Raw genomic sequence first — 16,767 nt, forward strand, 5'->3', positions numbered from 1 at the left:
CTGAAGTTGTCTGTTGGAGTGACAGACTTGGATCTGTCGATCTTGGTGCATAAAATTTGCACGAAACTGAACACAAATTTTGTACTACCAAAGAGATATATACATGAAAAAGGAATAAAATTAGCACCACCGAGAAGTAGTTTTAGGAAAACTTTGAAACTGAATAAAATTACCATTTGGTAGTTTAATCTAATATGATATATTCGGTACAACTTTTTTTTATGGAATCAATATTTTTGAAGTAAAAAATATAAGATTTCAAATCCTTAAATATGCAGCCTTCACTTTGGTTTCAGTTTCAGGTGGCATATTCAACACGTTTTCCTTGCTTTAAGAGTTTCAATCCATCACAGCTAACGTGACAAAATCTCCTGTCATGGCCAAGTATTCTGCCAAAATAAAATAAAATAAAATAAACCAGCAAAGCTGTGTAATTCCAAATAGACCAATCTCAGCACAAAAGGTATGATTGTCCAAAACAAGTGGTGTCCCGTATAGCAAATTCAAAATATAAAAAAATTTCTGAGCATTAAAAAGCAGAAACTAGCTTCTTTCTGGTGATGTAGGACGACAAATACATTTTGTTTTTGCCTTCATTTTCGGTATAAACACATGAAAACAAAAAAGAAGGCCATCTGTGCAGCCAGCCAAAACAATTCACCAGATAGACCATCCAATGCTAGATACAGGACAAATATAAGGCACCAGGGTAATCAGGAAGCGATATAAGAACATGTTTGATGTTTCCCCATTTAACTAGAACAAATTGGTCCGATACCATCACCCCAACAGTTGATTGCTTGGCGCCACACCATATAGGAAACATTTCCTTCCAATAGGCAGCTTCCTGAAAATGATAACCTGGAACTCAACCTCACAAAAATTTATGAGGAACAGAATCAAACTCATCAAAGTCGAATCTCGGTCTTTCTTTCCCTATCTGCAAATCATAGAAGATCCAATCAGCAACCAACAAGTTAAAGGAAGCAGAATTGTGAAACTCACCCTTGTCAAATATGCAGGATCACATGACATATGTTCATCTAGAGAACCCAGCTTCTTTGACAATGCCATCAACCTGCATCCAACAAAGCACTCTCTTTAACTAGTGTGTGAAATGCATAAAAAATTGGTGCTGATGATGAAACACATCAACATAATCTTTTAAACACGTCAAGACAATATATGAGGAATCTAAGAGAATCCAAGTTAACATCATATGAGGAGTCTAAGAGAATCCAAAGTTATCATCATATGTTCCTATTTTGACCTTACAGATCAAAGCCACTATCACCTAAGTAAACCTGCACAAGAAACTAACTGTGCAATGCTAGTGATGACCAACAATGCATTGTATTAACGGTATGATGTACAAGGGTCAGAAAAGAATCATCAAATGCCTAATAAGAATAATTGTACAATAGAACTATTTTTTTCCTATTGGTTTGAGAAAAATGAGTTCATTAGCCAATTACTTAACTTGGAGTCTACAAATTTAAATCAGACACGACTGATGTCAATCGCTGGATATTCCTTTCATGGCATACAAGAGACACAACTAAGCAAAATCACAAACCATGGTATTCTAATGCATGTAGAAAAATTCTTAGTGATATACAGATGCAGATGGAGCAAAGCAAACATAAAATTACTGTAAAACCATGTCTTCTTTAAAAGACATATCCACTTAAGCTGCAAAGAGAAATCTGTGTTAATAGCCAACAGAAAATAAAATAATCACCTATTTTTTGTACTCGTGTCATGTGATCTTTAACCCACAGCAGACATCTCTCACAGAAACCAATTTGAATTGAAACTACGACAAACATAAACGGCACATTTGATATTCTTATCCAAAAAAGTTCTCTAACATGGTTATCAGAAGTCAGAACCAGAGGGGCTCGCTGATCCAACAAGAAAACAAGGAACTAGAAGAAGCATAAAATGCAGGCTGACAGAAGAGGAGAAAAAGGAGACAGAGGACTATAAGGGGAGAGCTACAGCATGGGTCCATCGCCAGTGCCCTACTAGGGCCCCAACTTTGGCAACCTACACTCAGATTGTTGTAAATGGATTATAAAGGAGACTAAGAGATGAGAAAAAAGAAAACAAAAGAGAAAAAAGGGAAAAACATAATATAAACGTGGAAAATCTCCCCAAAAAAAGAAAACAAAATAAAAGCAAGGACAAGTCGATATGGAAGCCAATCCAACTAGACATAATGTGGTCACCCTTAGAGTTCCAAAACAAGAAAGAGCCCTATTTATTCAGTCAAACTGATTATAAATGGTTCTGCTGCTGAATTAATTTTCATACTAGGATTTAATGATAATATGGACAAGGAAAAGATAAGCAGGTAAAAAAGAAAAAGAAGTGAAAAGGAAATAATATAGAAATATAGGAGTAACAAACTGCACCATAAGGAACTTTTGTTCCATTCAAGGCATTTTAGGTTTTCAGAGCCAAACAGTTCTATTTTCACAGCCGAACACAGTCTATGCATATAGTCCAGATCTTTGTTTATTCAATATCGAACCAAATGTAATAAAATATGAAAGTTTTGCACATACCCTCTCACAAACATGCAACCACATGCACTACTTCCTTTATTGAAGCCTTTTAGGATTCTTTAAATTCACAAATAAGGACCAATTTCTTCCACAAAGACAATAGCAATGTATCCAACCAATTACTTTGACAAAGAGAACATATCATGTTAAATAGCTAATGGCCTTTTAATTATAAAAGAAAATCATAAAAAAAAAGTTATATGCCTTACCCTAAAACTTCGCATGACTTGACCTAACCTAAACCAAACATGGTGACTTGACCTAACCTAAACCAAACATGGTTGCATTAGGCTTAAGAATGAGATAATGGATGTCAAACAAACACACTTGTGAGGTCAAAATCAACATAATAAAGTTGTCCTCATATGAAGGAGTATTTTATTTGTTTCATATACATCAGAAACTCTACCAATACCAAGAGTAATTTGACCGATCGAGTATATACACAGGTGATATTTGGTGACATCCCATGGCCATATGAAAGAAAAAAGTCACAAGAATTTCCACGAGTAGGAAAAATGTAGCTTATTTTATTTAAACTCTTTTCAAACTCTATTTTATCATGTGCATCTATAGCCTATACACCATGAACATGAACTAAGCAAATTTACACTGGAAACTAACAGCAACCATCGTGGTCTGGCAAGACCAATAATTTCACTAATTAGTGCTTTAAGTCATGGATTCTAATTGATAAGTCCTGGATTCCAATCTAATGGACTGTCTGCCCTAAGGCAAACCACAGTCCACAAGAGTAATGTTGCAGTCCTAAGCCAATAATACAAACTCTAAAAACTTCAAATATAAGGTGCAACTGTAGATGTGACGTGCTAGCAAGTATGATAAAACAGTTGATTCATCAGCATACGAAATCAACACAGGCATCAAACCGGTGGACTGATATGATTCCTCTCTATAATCTTTGACTTCCATTTTACACTAAACTAGTCATTGACCTGTTCTTTAGATTCCTGGCAACAGAATGGGTAATAGTTGTTTGCTCTTGTCAAAAATAAGCTTGAAGTAAGGTTGCAATTGCAATCAAAATAATAGAGAAATGAGTAGAGGGAACAATGAACATCAGACTCTACTTGGGAATTAAAGCAAAAAAGGAACAGAAGAATAATTCATGGTATGTGCGCAAAGCTTTCTACAGATCTGTATCTAGACCAATGACAGATTTGTATTTATCACAGTTGGAAGTCTTGGAACATGCTTGCTACATGGAAGGGTCATGAACAAATGAGTGATGCCTTTATGGTAACTGAAACAAGTTAAACATAAAGTGGAAGTTCATCACATACCTATGTATTGAAGAATCAATATGCTCTATCATACCACAAGTTATATATTGCTCAGGATCCTCATGAAAACTGACCATTCCATCCTTTTGGTTTATTGTGGCAAATATCTCCCCGTCCTGAATCTGTGATCATGCAAAAAAGAAAACTATGCTAACCAATCACACATATGTTCATCATTTAAAATGGGATCAAATCATGCCCAAACTTACCATCTGAAGTACATGCATTTCAGCTTCCCTTGGGGTCTTCAGTTGGGCAGCGTTTGCTATATCTTGCAGTGAGAGGGTCAAGTATGTCTGAGTGAGCCGTTGAATATTGCGCTTGTATAGAGAAGATAGAACTTGCTTCACTAGTCCCAGATTGCTGTCCTGCAAATTAGATCATAAATTCAAGATGCAACAGAGATCACCTTAAGAACATTAATCTGCCAGTGTAAATAAACCACAACTGTATATTTTGATTCTTGTAGCAAAGATAAAAGACCAACAAGTTCCAAATCAACATGTCTAAAACACAAGCAAATGAAAATTGACATATAACTTCATGATAACCAAAGTGTATAATTAGATTGTTAAGATACATATGCAGACTAGAGTTGCTCAAGGCAGAAGAACTCTCGAATTTATTAGCTTCAGCGATAGACATTATAAAATAAATACGATACATACAGATTGAAATTTCTCTAGGTTTGTCTGGATGCAGCCCTCTAATTCAGAAAACGTCCCAGTGGCATAGCAATTAGCAAGATCAACGTATGGCTGCCAAAGCAAAATCAGAGAGTACTTTAGAAGTCATAAAAAGTTGCTCAAACAATATGGACTAAAGCACTACCAATGGTTACACAAAAAACATTTCAGTATCAGCATCCACAAACATCACTCAGTATGATTATGCTATAAGCTCAGCATATTAATGCACCAAACGTGCATATAATCATCAAACATGTACTTTAAAGTAACACAATGGAGCCAGCAACATCAAACTTAAGACTATACAATAAATTAACAAATTATCGTTCTAGAGCATGAAATAGTAAGCGGGGAACTTTGAGGAAAACTAAAGTGACATATCCAGGCGTTTGCCTGAAATTTCAGCCAAAAGCCCATTTTTGGATAGGTAGGAAGAGAAATAAATTGGGTCACACTTACTGCCCTCTACCGGTTCAGTTCATTTGAATTATACCACCTGGGATTACCCCAATCGCATGTAAACAAGTATATACCAATCAATAAATTCCAGTGCTACTGGTATTTTAATCTTTCATTTGATCATCCATCACTAATATTCTGCATAAAAGCACTTATATCATACTGAATATATGTCAAAGTCCAACGGGATTAAGGAAAGATCACTGTGAAACCTTTCAAAGTTTCTAGCACTTGAATCCTTTAATTGCATTTTCACAATATACATATTTTGTCTCCGATGTTTCATCAGCACAGCAACCTCATACGATTACACGTTCCAACAGGAGCTGGCTAGCTAGCTTTATGAAACCGAAACCAAAACACATTAAAGATACAGAAGAAAATAGTTGAGGATATTACAGTTGAAATTAATTGCAAAAAAAGAAAATAAAGCTATCAGAGTATATTTGAACAGAAATTAAATTTTCTTTCATAATTTATGAAAAACCTGAGTATGGCTCTTCAAATTCCTTTGAGCAGTTGAAGATGTATACTTCGGAAATAATGGAACCTGATAAAGGTAATTCAAACACTATTCAAAATCCACATTTTGACAACTTCCTTTAGCAAAAAAAAGAAAGAAAGAAAGAAATTACAACATGTATAAGCAACGGAAATAATTACAAGTATTTAAAAACTAACTATAAAAATGATTGTTATTTTCAAGAGATTCTCTTGAAATATAAAAACCTTAAACATTGTATATTCCCAACTATTTCACCATTAGAATGAAGCTGATTTGATAAATTTATGATGCGCACATGATTGCTACAACCTTGGAAAATAACATGTCAGGCTGTTATCAAGCAAACACTACAGAGATAATTGATCTTATTCTTTGTCCTTACCAAATTCATGTCTACCAAAGAGAGACCTTTTATGTAGTTGTCTGAGGTTCCTTAGGTAATCAACATTCATTTTTCTACTGAAATCAAAGAGTCAAGTGTTCCTCGCAGAGACCTTTTATGTAGTTGTCTGAGGTTCCTTAGGATAATCAACATTCATTTTTCTACTGTAATCAAAGAATCAAGTGTTTCCCACAGCATGTAATATTACTACTTGCTTATATGCCTCCATGACTCTTTTTCTGGGACATGCCCCTAGGATTACACAACAGTTACCAAACCTTAACTCCATCATTTTGAGCATGGAGTATAAAACATCCCTGCAAATCTCCTAGTAGCGAAAAATTTTCCATGGTATAGAAGCAAAACGTCGTCAAATAGATAGAATTTTAAGATTTGATCAACCTTTGCAACATTTACTACACATATTTAGACAACCAAGTTTAATTATAAACTAAATCAAGAAAACAGGTGCAAAAAGATTTAAATTAGGACGATATTAAAATTGTAACTTTGCAGGAGCACATATGCAAGAAAAAAATAATTAAAAAACATCATATATCGGGGAATTCAAAAGACTATTGATATCCATCTTCCATAGAAATAAAGTGTTGGATGCATAGTATGTGAACAGCAAAAATGTGCTCCTTAGATTTATTAACATTTGTATTGCAAAAATACAAACATATAGGATCAATTGAACCCATAAACTAGTAAAGAGGATCCACAATCTAGTACCTCCCTCCAAGATTATATCACAAACATATGCAAGAAATAGAAAATATTTACACAAAACAAGCTCCATATTTCTACAAATTTAATGCAAGTCAAGGATGGATAACCTAACTCCACACTAATTCAAAAGTAAATCACAAGTATATAAGAATAAAATATCTATATTACAAAGCCACATGTGGGCAGGACATCCATAAATAGCCCTACATGTGAGGAAGATATAAACAGTTCCTACATGTGGCAAGCACAAAACACAGCACAATCAATTTATGAATTGTGATATGAATTGCAACAAGCAGCTCACTATTTGTGAATACAAGTCACATCTAGAACTTCATTTGAAAAAGTAGGTAAATCTTTCCAAATTTAGGCGGTTATACTTTGACAAATATGGCACAAATGTTGTTAAAACAGCCACAAGGAATGTAAGCTTATAATACTAGGAAAAAAAAAATTTCACCAAATCAAGAGGCTTTAAATATTTATTTATAGTTTCTATTGAAGTAATTTTGGGTCTCCTCAACTTCTCATTCTAGCGAGATACTAGCCGTCTCACCTCATCTAACCACAGCATCTATGTACCTCCCTAGAACAAATTTTTATCACTCCTTCTCATTTTATCCTCCATCAAAACTACACCAAGTCCTTCATGACCATAAACATTTATTTCTTTATTTTTCCTGGAACTCCACATCTCTATCTCAACATTCTCATATCAGCGACAAGTTATATTTGTTGTGATAGTGAATATATCACATACTACATTATACTACAATAACCAACGGGTCAAACACTATGGTATTGCTGGATAATGAAGCAATATAGAAGCTAGAGATCCTTTGAGGAAACAGAAATCAAAACAATATAAAAGAAATTAAATCATTATACTGAACCATATTCAAGGTCCAAAAAACCAATAACATTCCTAGTCTGGAAGCCAGAACAATTTGCAGGTAAAAACATGCTTGCACAACATACTGGTAGGAGTCGGTGATGATGAAAAATAGTTATCAATCCTAAACTGGTAATATAGCAAATAAATTATTAAAACCTGCATAACTGGCCAAATAGTTCTCAGTTCGTTGTCTTTCGCACTTCAAATTAACATACATAGGTAACTATCATCTGGCCACATTTATCAAGTTTCTAACTCCAAATTGTTGTTGTGTATCCTTAAGCCCAGTTTAACATAAGCAGGAACTTAACTCCAAATTGTTGTTGTTCATAGCAATAGAAGGATTCTTGAGATTCTAAGCAGCCTCTTCCCTCCCATATTCCTGCTAATTTTCAGGGCCCTGCCCATGTTGCTTGTCATTTATCAATGATCAAAAGATATATTTCGTCACAGGTTGTGTGATATATCTTGATAAAAGTTCCAGTCTCAGAGTAGATGGAAGTTTTTACTATACAGATTATCATTTTTTATGTTTAACCTAGCTTCTCAATCAAGTACATGAACCATCAGAAAGTTTAAATGCATAGTCTATACTCCATATACGAAGTTGCACATATAACTATTGTCTGGTTCATAACATTATCTGCTATAACCTGATGAAAAATTAAATGTTATATCATAGTAAAACAACAATCTCAAACAAATCATGTATCAAAAAGAATCCAGATCATTACTTTTATTTCTTCAAAAGCATGCATTGATTGTTTCAATCAAAAACTATTATTGCAAAAAAGTAGAAATAAAACATAAAAAGATGATGCAAAATTTACACAGCTATATAAAATTTACTTGAGTCCAAGAAGGTAGCAGATCTGCACATTCCATCAACACACATGTATACATCTTATGTTTAAGCACATTTTCCAATGGATCAAATTAATTCACTCAAGGAGAAAGTTCTCATCTTATGTGCTAGAACCAGCTAAGACCATCTACAAGTCAACACAAAAAAAAAAAAAAGACACTAGTGAACTTATGTCAATCATTTTTGCAGATATCCAAAAATACCCATGAATATCCACTCTAATCTTACCATGCATACAGAAGTTTATAAAATCTTTTCGTTTCCTTTAATTTTTAAAAAAAAAAATGCTTTCTCAATTCCAGTTCTATCAAGTCTAACTTTAAATTGTGAATCTGCAAGAGTATTTTTCTCAGGAATTGTTGTTCCATGGAAGAAAAGTTCATCTAATATGAAGCAAAGTGAAAAATTTAGAGAACTAAAAAATAACTTTTAAGATATTAGTTGCATATATATATTCCACCAGCATTCACTGAGCCCTTCACCACTACCAAAAGTTGCTATGAGAGAACCATCGAAAAAAGAAGCAAGCAAACAGCACACCTGCCCACTGAGGATGATTGAAACCAGAATGTACTTTTTGTATGCTTCAACAGCTATTGCATTTAAAGTGGTCATTGGTGCAGTAATAACCTGAAAGAAGAAGGCGAATTATGCAAACTTTTGGATAAAATTTGATATCAATGTACATATACCATTTACACACATTATGAAGGCACTCCCAAGCTTTCCGATAACGCTTTAATCCAATATTTATCATTCCCCTATAACATTATCAATTAAGATAGTCAATATCTTGATGATTACATGTCCATGTCTCTCCAACCAGAATAATGATAAGGCACATTCAGTATCGATACTTGGAGATCAAAAGAAATTTCAAAGCATAGAAAAGCTTAACAAAAAGCAAACAAGAAATATTAAGTGTTAAGCAACCTTGACAATAAGTATTTCAGCGATTACTATCAAGAAGAATAGTCTGAGAGCCAAGAAACTTCCTGAATGGTTAGAAGTCAAAATTTACCAACATTTTTGAATGCAGAACATATTGCATTCACGTTGGTAAGTAGCTTGTTGTAAACCCTATCATTTTTTTTCCTTGAACTCTGACCTCATAATTCATGTTCCAGCATTAAGAGTGAAAACAGGTCAGATATTGGAAAAAATATATTTGTTTCCATAAAATAGGCCATAAGGACCATAAAATCCACCTTCACTTGGATACAAAAATGGATCCGAATAGATATTTCTGACCCAATTTCAGCACTAATAATAATTCTAGTGAAAAGTTCAGGAACTTTTAGACTGTCCTCACAATTTGTTGCAGATTCCTCATGATTCTTGATGCATCCAGTCATCCTCAGATTTAGTCTAGGGTTAGGATGGGTCAAGTTAGTTAGCCTTTATCTTCACACTCCTTTTTTTTTCTTTAGATTCTAAAGTATTATAGCCACAACGGAACATAATAATGTCTCTGAGATCAACCTATGTAGATCCTGTTAGGTCCAGTTAACTCAGAAACAAAATAATACTAATGAAATCAATAAGGCTCAATTAAGATTTGAACAGAAGGGCTGAGTCTGAGCAATTCAAACCAAGTCCATTTCTTGGATAAAGGCGTTGATTCTTCTCTCTCTTCATTGTTTTTGTTAATTTTTCTTCTTACATTACACTCTTTTTTCTCTCATAATACTTCTATATGAGTTCGTCTCTTTTATCTATCAATATCAATGCTGCAACCTGTAACAAGATTTTCTTTTTGATGTTTAAAATTCAAGTGCTAATGAAGTTTGTCTCATATTATGAATGCCAAGGTTTCAAATGCTGATGGTATGTGCCACTTTTACTGGTCCAACAAAAGATCAGTGACAGACTTTATAGGTCAGAACTGGTCTGTATTTAATTTGTCACTATTTCTCTGTGGTACCAGATGGTACAGATCTATGTATTGTTTGATAACTTGAGGTGTACCATTCCAACCATTGTTGAAACATGAGCCATACTGAGATTTACAGCATAAGGTCATCTTTCTTCCAAGTTTGATGCTGAAACTGAACAAGGAAGATCTTAACATATGAATGCTCAAAAAAAAAAAAAAACCACAATCAACAGAAAAAACACAAAAGCAACCATCCTCATATAACTTGCATCAACATATTATGATTAGGAATCTAGTCACTGTCTATTATTTGAGGAGATTGTGAACCTAAAGTTCTCATCTCATTTCATCATAATTCAAATTTTGAATTGGCATGTATCACACTAAAAAATCAGAGATGGATCCAGATTGCAGTGTAAAATTAATTATGGCTAATTAGCACATGGATTTAAGCTTTATTTGTTTATCTATAGACCTTACTGGAAAAACAAAGACAGCCTGTATACACAACTATCATATGGTACTAACCCATAATAGCAATAGAGGAAGAGATCCCTTGGCTGATCAACCTCAAATATATCATCATCCAAAATACTTAGTCCGGCTTTATAGCACTTTGCTAGCAGACAGAGAAGAAGATAATCTGAATGTAAAGTAGTCAACTGCTCTGAAGAGGCCTGAAGTTTACGAATAGCTGTCCGCAAGGGAACTATCCCCTGTATAGGAACTTGAAGCTGCATAACCTTATCCTTAAAACTCTTACAAACAGAAATAACTGCATAGAGAAGATAATTAATGCCTTAGACATATCAAATAAACTAATGAAAAAAAAACATCAAAAAGAATAACAAAGCAACTAGCTTCAAGGCATAGGACCTTCACATCATACATTTTTCAGGTGCCAAACGTATCTGCTCTGCTGAGCATGAGTTGATAAATTCAACAATAGACAACAGAAAATCACCATCTTGCTCCCTACAAACTGGATCAGATGAATATGCCTCCCTATCAACCAACACAGCAAACAGTGAACACTCAAGAATTCTTTATCAAGTGAAAGAGATAGCATTAGGCAAACTCACGAAAGCTGAAAACGATAGTACACATACAACATGGCTCAATAGCCATTAATCAAAGAACCCAACCATAAAACAACCACAAATTATAAAACTCCTCAAACAAAAAAAAGTCAAGGTACTGCATTCTGCATTAGTCATTTTCAAACTAAACCATGATAACAGAGAGTTCATGGACTTATCCAACACAACAATTATTGATCCTTCAATTCAACCCACCACCAACAGCAACAACTCTTCCTTCTGTCATGATTAAGCATTATCCTGTCCATCAAAACCATAAAAACCTTTGGCTTCTTTTCCATCTTCCAATTATATCATCTAGAAAACATTAGTCTTTGCTCACAGCTTTGACATCCTTCAAGGCCCTTCCACATCTTATATACTACAAATGATAATCATGCAATTTCCAAGACAAAGAGGGTTTTTTTTTCTTCTTTTATAGTGGAAGGAGATATTACCTCATGTAGTGATAGAGACAAAAATTACTTGACAGAGGTTGACATTAGCATGACTTCATGTCATGCCCCGATTATATCATGAATAAACCGCGACTCCAAAATCCATAATTACAAAGGAAAATCTTTCATAAATTCAATATTCTTATCTTTAAACATTATCAATGAAAAAGGAGCCAAAAGTTAATGCAACTTAATGACATGGAAAAGGATCATCCTCCACCCAAGTCTCATATCTAACCTATGGTAGAAGGCTGTGCTGAAATATATATAAAACAAAACATATCAGCAATCGTGCTGAGTAATCTCCAAAAATCATAAAAACAATATTTACCACTCATGAAATATCTCCAATCATTATATAATAACACTTTCATATGAAATGAACGCAAATCAATTCTTCATAAAACTCATGCAACAAATAAGAAATTATAAATTATTATAAAAATAATAGTTCTTATGTAATAAACAAAAAATGCATCAGTCTCATGCATATATCTCATACACAACTGTGAAGTGACATACATATACAACATAAAGCTTTTAAACTCAGTAAATCTTAAAATTATAAGGAGTAAAAGTGTAAAACCCTATGCAACCCACCCTAACTGAAATGGTCCAATTGACTTGAACTGAATAGGTTTTCAGCCAGAACCCAATTGAACCCACATCAAATTCACCTGAGGTGGATCTGAAATCACCCTAAGCCAACCTATTGGACTTGAACAGATCCAGTTTGGGCTAAGCTGCGTGAACCGAACAAGATAGGTTCAAAATCACCTTGAATCAATCTTGAACTGGTCAAATTTGGCCAATTTCGGTCAAGTACAGTGCTCAGACCAACCAGTAAAGGGCCTCAGAATGGCCTGCCCATTGGATGAAAGCGTTGGAATCCTGTTGGCTACTAGCCTGGTCCAAACTTGGATTAGAATAAGGTTCGATCAAGCTTTGGTCCAGCACATAGGTGTGTAGCCTGAGTTGGACTGGACCATAAAGACCTGGACCAAGGTCACGTGCAACCCAGCAGAGGAAAACAACAAGTTGAGCCTCAGTGTCCAGTCACATATGGGCCTTTGGTCTGGGTAGCACCGAGCATCTGCAAGTGGGTCGATCCGTGGGCCACGCCAAACCAAGTGGCAGGCTAGGATCAAGCCATATAGGTTGGTCTAGGTTGGCTTGTTGAGTGCGCCTGCACTAGCCCACAGGCTGTTTGGCCACTAGATCCATGTTCAGGTCCAGCCTCATCCAGACATCGGGCTGGGTTGACATGGAACCTGACTCGGGTCATGCCCAAGTATAACCACTGTTCTTAGTCTATTTTCCTTTTTCTTTTTTTCAAAGATCCTTCAAAATTTTAGAGAATGACAATTAAAATCTGACCAAGTCATCCGAATAAGCATTTTATTCATGTAAATCTTTCAGAAATACAATATCAATTAATCAAAACAAACATCTAAATAATTAAATTTAAAATCTACTTTTCATGAATTAAAAGGTCTTATTAATTCATAATCCCAAATTTAAAAGAAAGTGAGTCATGAAAATTCGCACATAATTCCATGAAACAGAGATATGTCTGATCAAGTAAAATAGAACTATCATCTGAAACAAAAATTTTAACAATTAAATCAACCTTAAAATTATTCAATTTAAGATAAAATGATAAGGATTTCATGAAATTCATCAATTAGTCTTTTGCTAATCATGATTCATGCTTAAACAAATTAATAATCTTGTTCCACCCCGTTGATGGACAACTAATGAAGAATGGGAGGCGGGTGCACCAACTTCAAATAAGAGGGAGGAGACTCTTTTGAGGGGACTCATCAAAAAGAAATATTCAATTAATAATTTTCAGATTAGTTAATTATTTAAGTTAATTAATTAGTTTCCTAATTACCCCTACACACACTTAAGAAAACAATTATCAAGAATCAATTTGTTTTCCCTAATTAGGTCACACAATAGGGAAATGAATTAATCTAAAGAAGGCAAAATTCTAATTGCGGCAATTTTGAATTTGGGAAGGACTGGAAAATCTTGGTCGTTACATTCCACCCCAGCAAAAAACCATTGCAGTGATTTTATGTAGTCCCACTAACAATTGCAATGTCAAGGGCCCCACAGAAGTATAAGGACTAGAGTAGATAATAAATATGCTAGTGCATTCACCTTGACCACAACATGAGTTGCATAGGGTTGCAAATTAGTCAAGCCATTAGCGAGCACCTCAGTGGTTACCTTGAAAATGACTAGCTCAAGCACATTTCCAAAGTTAATCAACCGAGCCTAAGCCTAATTCTAAAAATCGGTTATTCATTGAGCAAATTTTTGAACATGACAAACTTGACTCGTTTAGACTCATGTAACTGATTAATATGCTAATGAACAAAATCATATATAGATTCCTGAACAATCTCATTTATGTATGAAAATTTTTTAGGGCATGAGCAGATAAAAATAATACTCTTTCAAAAAATGAGATCAAAAAGTGCATACTAAGAATCGAAGTGGATGAAAGGAATACTCTCTAAAAACTGAAACCCAAAATTGACTTCACAAAAAATCAAAGTCATAATCCCTGATATATACGCCAACACCATCTGTGAAGGCCTTGTTAAATAAATCTGTCACAATCCGAAGTAAATCGAGCTCAAGCCGATAAAATATTATCGTGATCCAACATCGAAATCCATTTCGAACTGGGTCGAGTTTCAAGCCGAGCTGCACAATTACAACAAAACCGGGCTTGGCTAGGCTCGATTGCAACCCTAAAGTTGCACAATTACAAGAAATAAAAATCTAACAGCACAAAACACATATAGGAATACAACCAAACCAGTTGGCAAGCAAAGAAATCGACCGAGGGCGAAAGGGGCTCGCAGTGCTCACAGAAGGAAGAGGTATCCAAGAGTGTGGACGGAAGGGTCGAGCTGGTGGAAGAAAGCGCCAAGTCGGGCGGCCTGGGAGCGGAGGGCGTCCTCCGACTGCTTGAGGAGGGAGTGGAGGTGGGCGACCTCCTCCTGGCTCCCCGACAACCCCTGGATGTGTGCCACCACCGCCTCTACCGACTCCATCGCCATCTACGACCGCCGATCCCAAACCCTTTATTGAAAAGAGAGAGACGAGAGAGCGGTTTCGATAGATTGCCTAGCTGATCTCCATTTATAATAATCTTAACAATGGATCAACGGTGCAGATGTGAGATAGTGTGATCAAACGACAGTCTCGTTCGAGTTGGGGAGATCTCCAAACCGACCCAACCGTCAGCGGTCTTCTGTAAAACTTTGAACCGAACCGAACCGGACTGAAAACCTAAAGTCAATTCGGTTCGGTTCATTATAATTCTTTGCATATGTCTTTCGCTTATGTTTATAAATCACTCTTTTGGTTGGAAGGTGTCCTGTTTTTAATATTTTCAAGGGATTTCTCCTTTTTCATAATTCTTAAAATATTTATATCTTTCCTACCCAAATACTATCCATTATAATATTTTTAAATAAGTTTATGGTACTTTTGATACCTTCATCAAAATATTATAAGATAATTTGATTCAAAACTAAATAAAAACCAACTTATATACAAAGATAAAGTTTTAGATTATTATCTTTATTAGTTTAAAAACAAGAACAACTAAGGAGGGATACTTTTTGTGTTAGTTATAGTATTCTTAAATAAATTTATAGTATTTTTAAATAGGCTTATAATATTTTTTATATAGGCTTATGATGTTTTTATATAGATTTATAGTGTTTTGGTATCTTCATTAAAACACTATAAGTCTATTCAAAAACATCTTAACTAAACTAAATACATTCAAAACTCGATAGAAACCAACATATATAAAAATATATATTTCAAATGTGTATTTTTATCAATTTAATAATAAAAATAAATAAATAGAAAAGAATTTTATATTAGTTATAGTTTTTTCAATAGGCTTATAATATTTTTGAGAATATTGTAAGTCTACTAAAAAACAATGTAATTAAGGAATTGAACCATTTCATCATATAAACCATGCCATGCCACAGAAAAAGGAAAACTAATGTTGTGTCGTGTTATGGCTATTCTAAGAATAATGAAAAAAAAAATAGTGCTTTTTGGGCAATATAAAAAGGGACATCTCTTAAAGAAAAAAAAAGAGAGAGAGAAAGAGAGAGACTTTATGAGAAATTACCCATAAAAAAAATACTTGATTACTAAATATTCTTAGTATTCCTATAATCATAATAAAAAATTAAAAATATATTAATATCATCTAAAATTTTAGTTAAATATATGAAATATTATTTTAGTATTGTTACAAATAATTACAAAATTTAGTTAGAACAAAAAGCGGTTGAATCTCGGATTTTGATGATGACATAAATTGGTGAATTAATGATCTAATTCATGTATTAAGATAAGTGATATAGGGTTAACTACGATAGAAATGCAAAACGATTAAAGAAGAATCGAAGTTGGGCCGGAGTCAATGATCGAGCATCAGGTCGAATGAATCGGGTGATACACCGAAGGATCGGATGATGCAGTGAAAGCTCATTGGAAGTTTGTCAAAAGCTCGTCGGGAGTTCATCAGAAGATCGTCGAGAGTTCGTCGAAAGTTTACCAAGAGTTTGGTTGAACAATTGATGTGTCGGATAACCTAGATTACTTGTATCATAATTATTTTAGATTTAACTATCGTAGTTAGGACTTTAATTTGAGTTAATTATGAAAAAAAATCCTACTAATTCAATTAGGGGTCAACTGGATCTTAAATAGGATTGAATTGGGCCGATTGATAGCCCATTCAACTACTTGGAGCCACATCAGGCGATGGCACCGCCTAGACTAGGCGATGGAATCGCTTGAGGCTCAGCCTCCCAAGTGGTCTGGGTAGTGGTACCACTATAGCCCGGTCTCCGAGGCTCAATCAAGCGGTGGTACTGCCCAATGTCAATCTGCAGGTGG

The 16,767-nt window shown here is 34.6% G+C and overlaps 1 protein-coding gene across 1 annotated transcript; it reads right to left on the bottom strand.

Annotated features, from left to right (window-relative positions):
- Window positions 1-509: 509 nt before the first annotated feature.
- LOC135626431 (COP9 signalosome complex subunit 3-like) lies at window positions 510-14,936 on the bottom strand. Its single transcript, XM_065131694.1, has 11 exons — window positions 14,704-14,936; window positions 11,167-11,282; window positions 10,806-11,052; window positions 9,105-9,162; window positions 8,942-9,031; window positions 5,510-5,572; window positions 4,543-4,632; window positions 4,084-4,242; window positions 3,875-3,996; window positions 1,006-1,078; window positions 510-940 (listed from the first exon to the last, which is right to left on the bottom strand). Exons 1-11 carry the CDS (start codon window positions 14,892-14,894, stop codon window positions 875-877), a joined length of 1,275 nt encoding a protein of 424 aa, XP_064987766.1. The 5' UTR covers window positions 14,895-14,936; the 3' UTR covers window positions 510-874.
- Between the last annotated feature and the right edge of the window lie 1,831 nt (window positions 14,937-16,767).

The sequence above is a fragment of the Musa acuminata genome, chromosome BXJ2-11 (genome assembly GCF_036884655.1).
Source record: "Musa acuminata AAA Group cultivar baxijiao chromosome BXJ2-11, Cavendish_Baxijiao_AAA, whole genome shotgun sequence".
NCBI classification, from domain to species: Eukaryota; Viridiplantae; Streptophyta; class Magnoliopsida; order Zingiberales; family Musaceae; genus Musa; species Musa acuminata.

Coding starts and splice junctions, on each gene's coding strand:
- LOC135626431 (XM_065131694.1), bottom strand. CDS start 14,894: ATGGCGATGGAGTCGGTAGAGGCGGTGGTGGCACACATCCAGGGGTTG. Junction 11,283..14,703: donor CTTGGATACCTCTTCCTTCT/GTGAGCACTGCG, acceptor GTTGGTTGATAG/GGAGGCATATTCATCTGATC. Junction 9,032..9,104: donor CTTGGGAGTGCCTTCATAAT/GTGTGTAAATGG, acceptor TTCTTCTTTCAG/GTTATTACTGCACCAATGAC.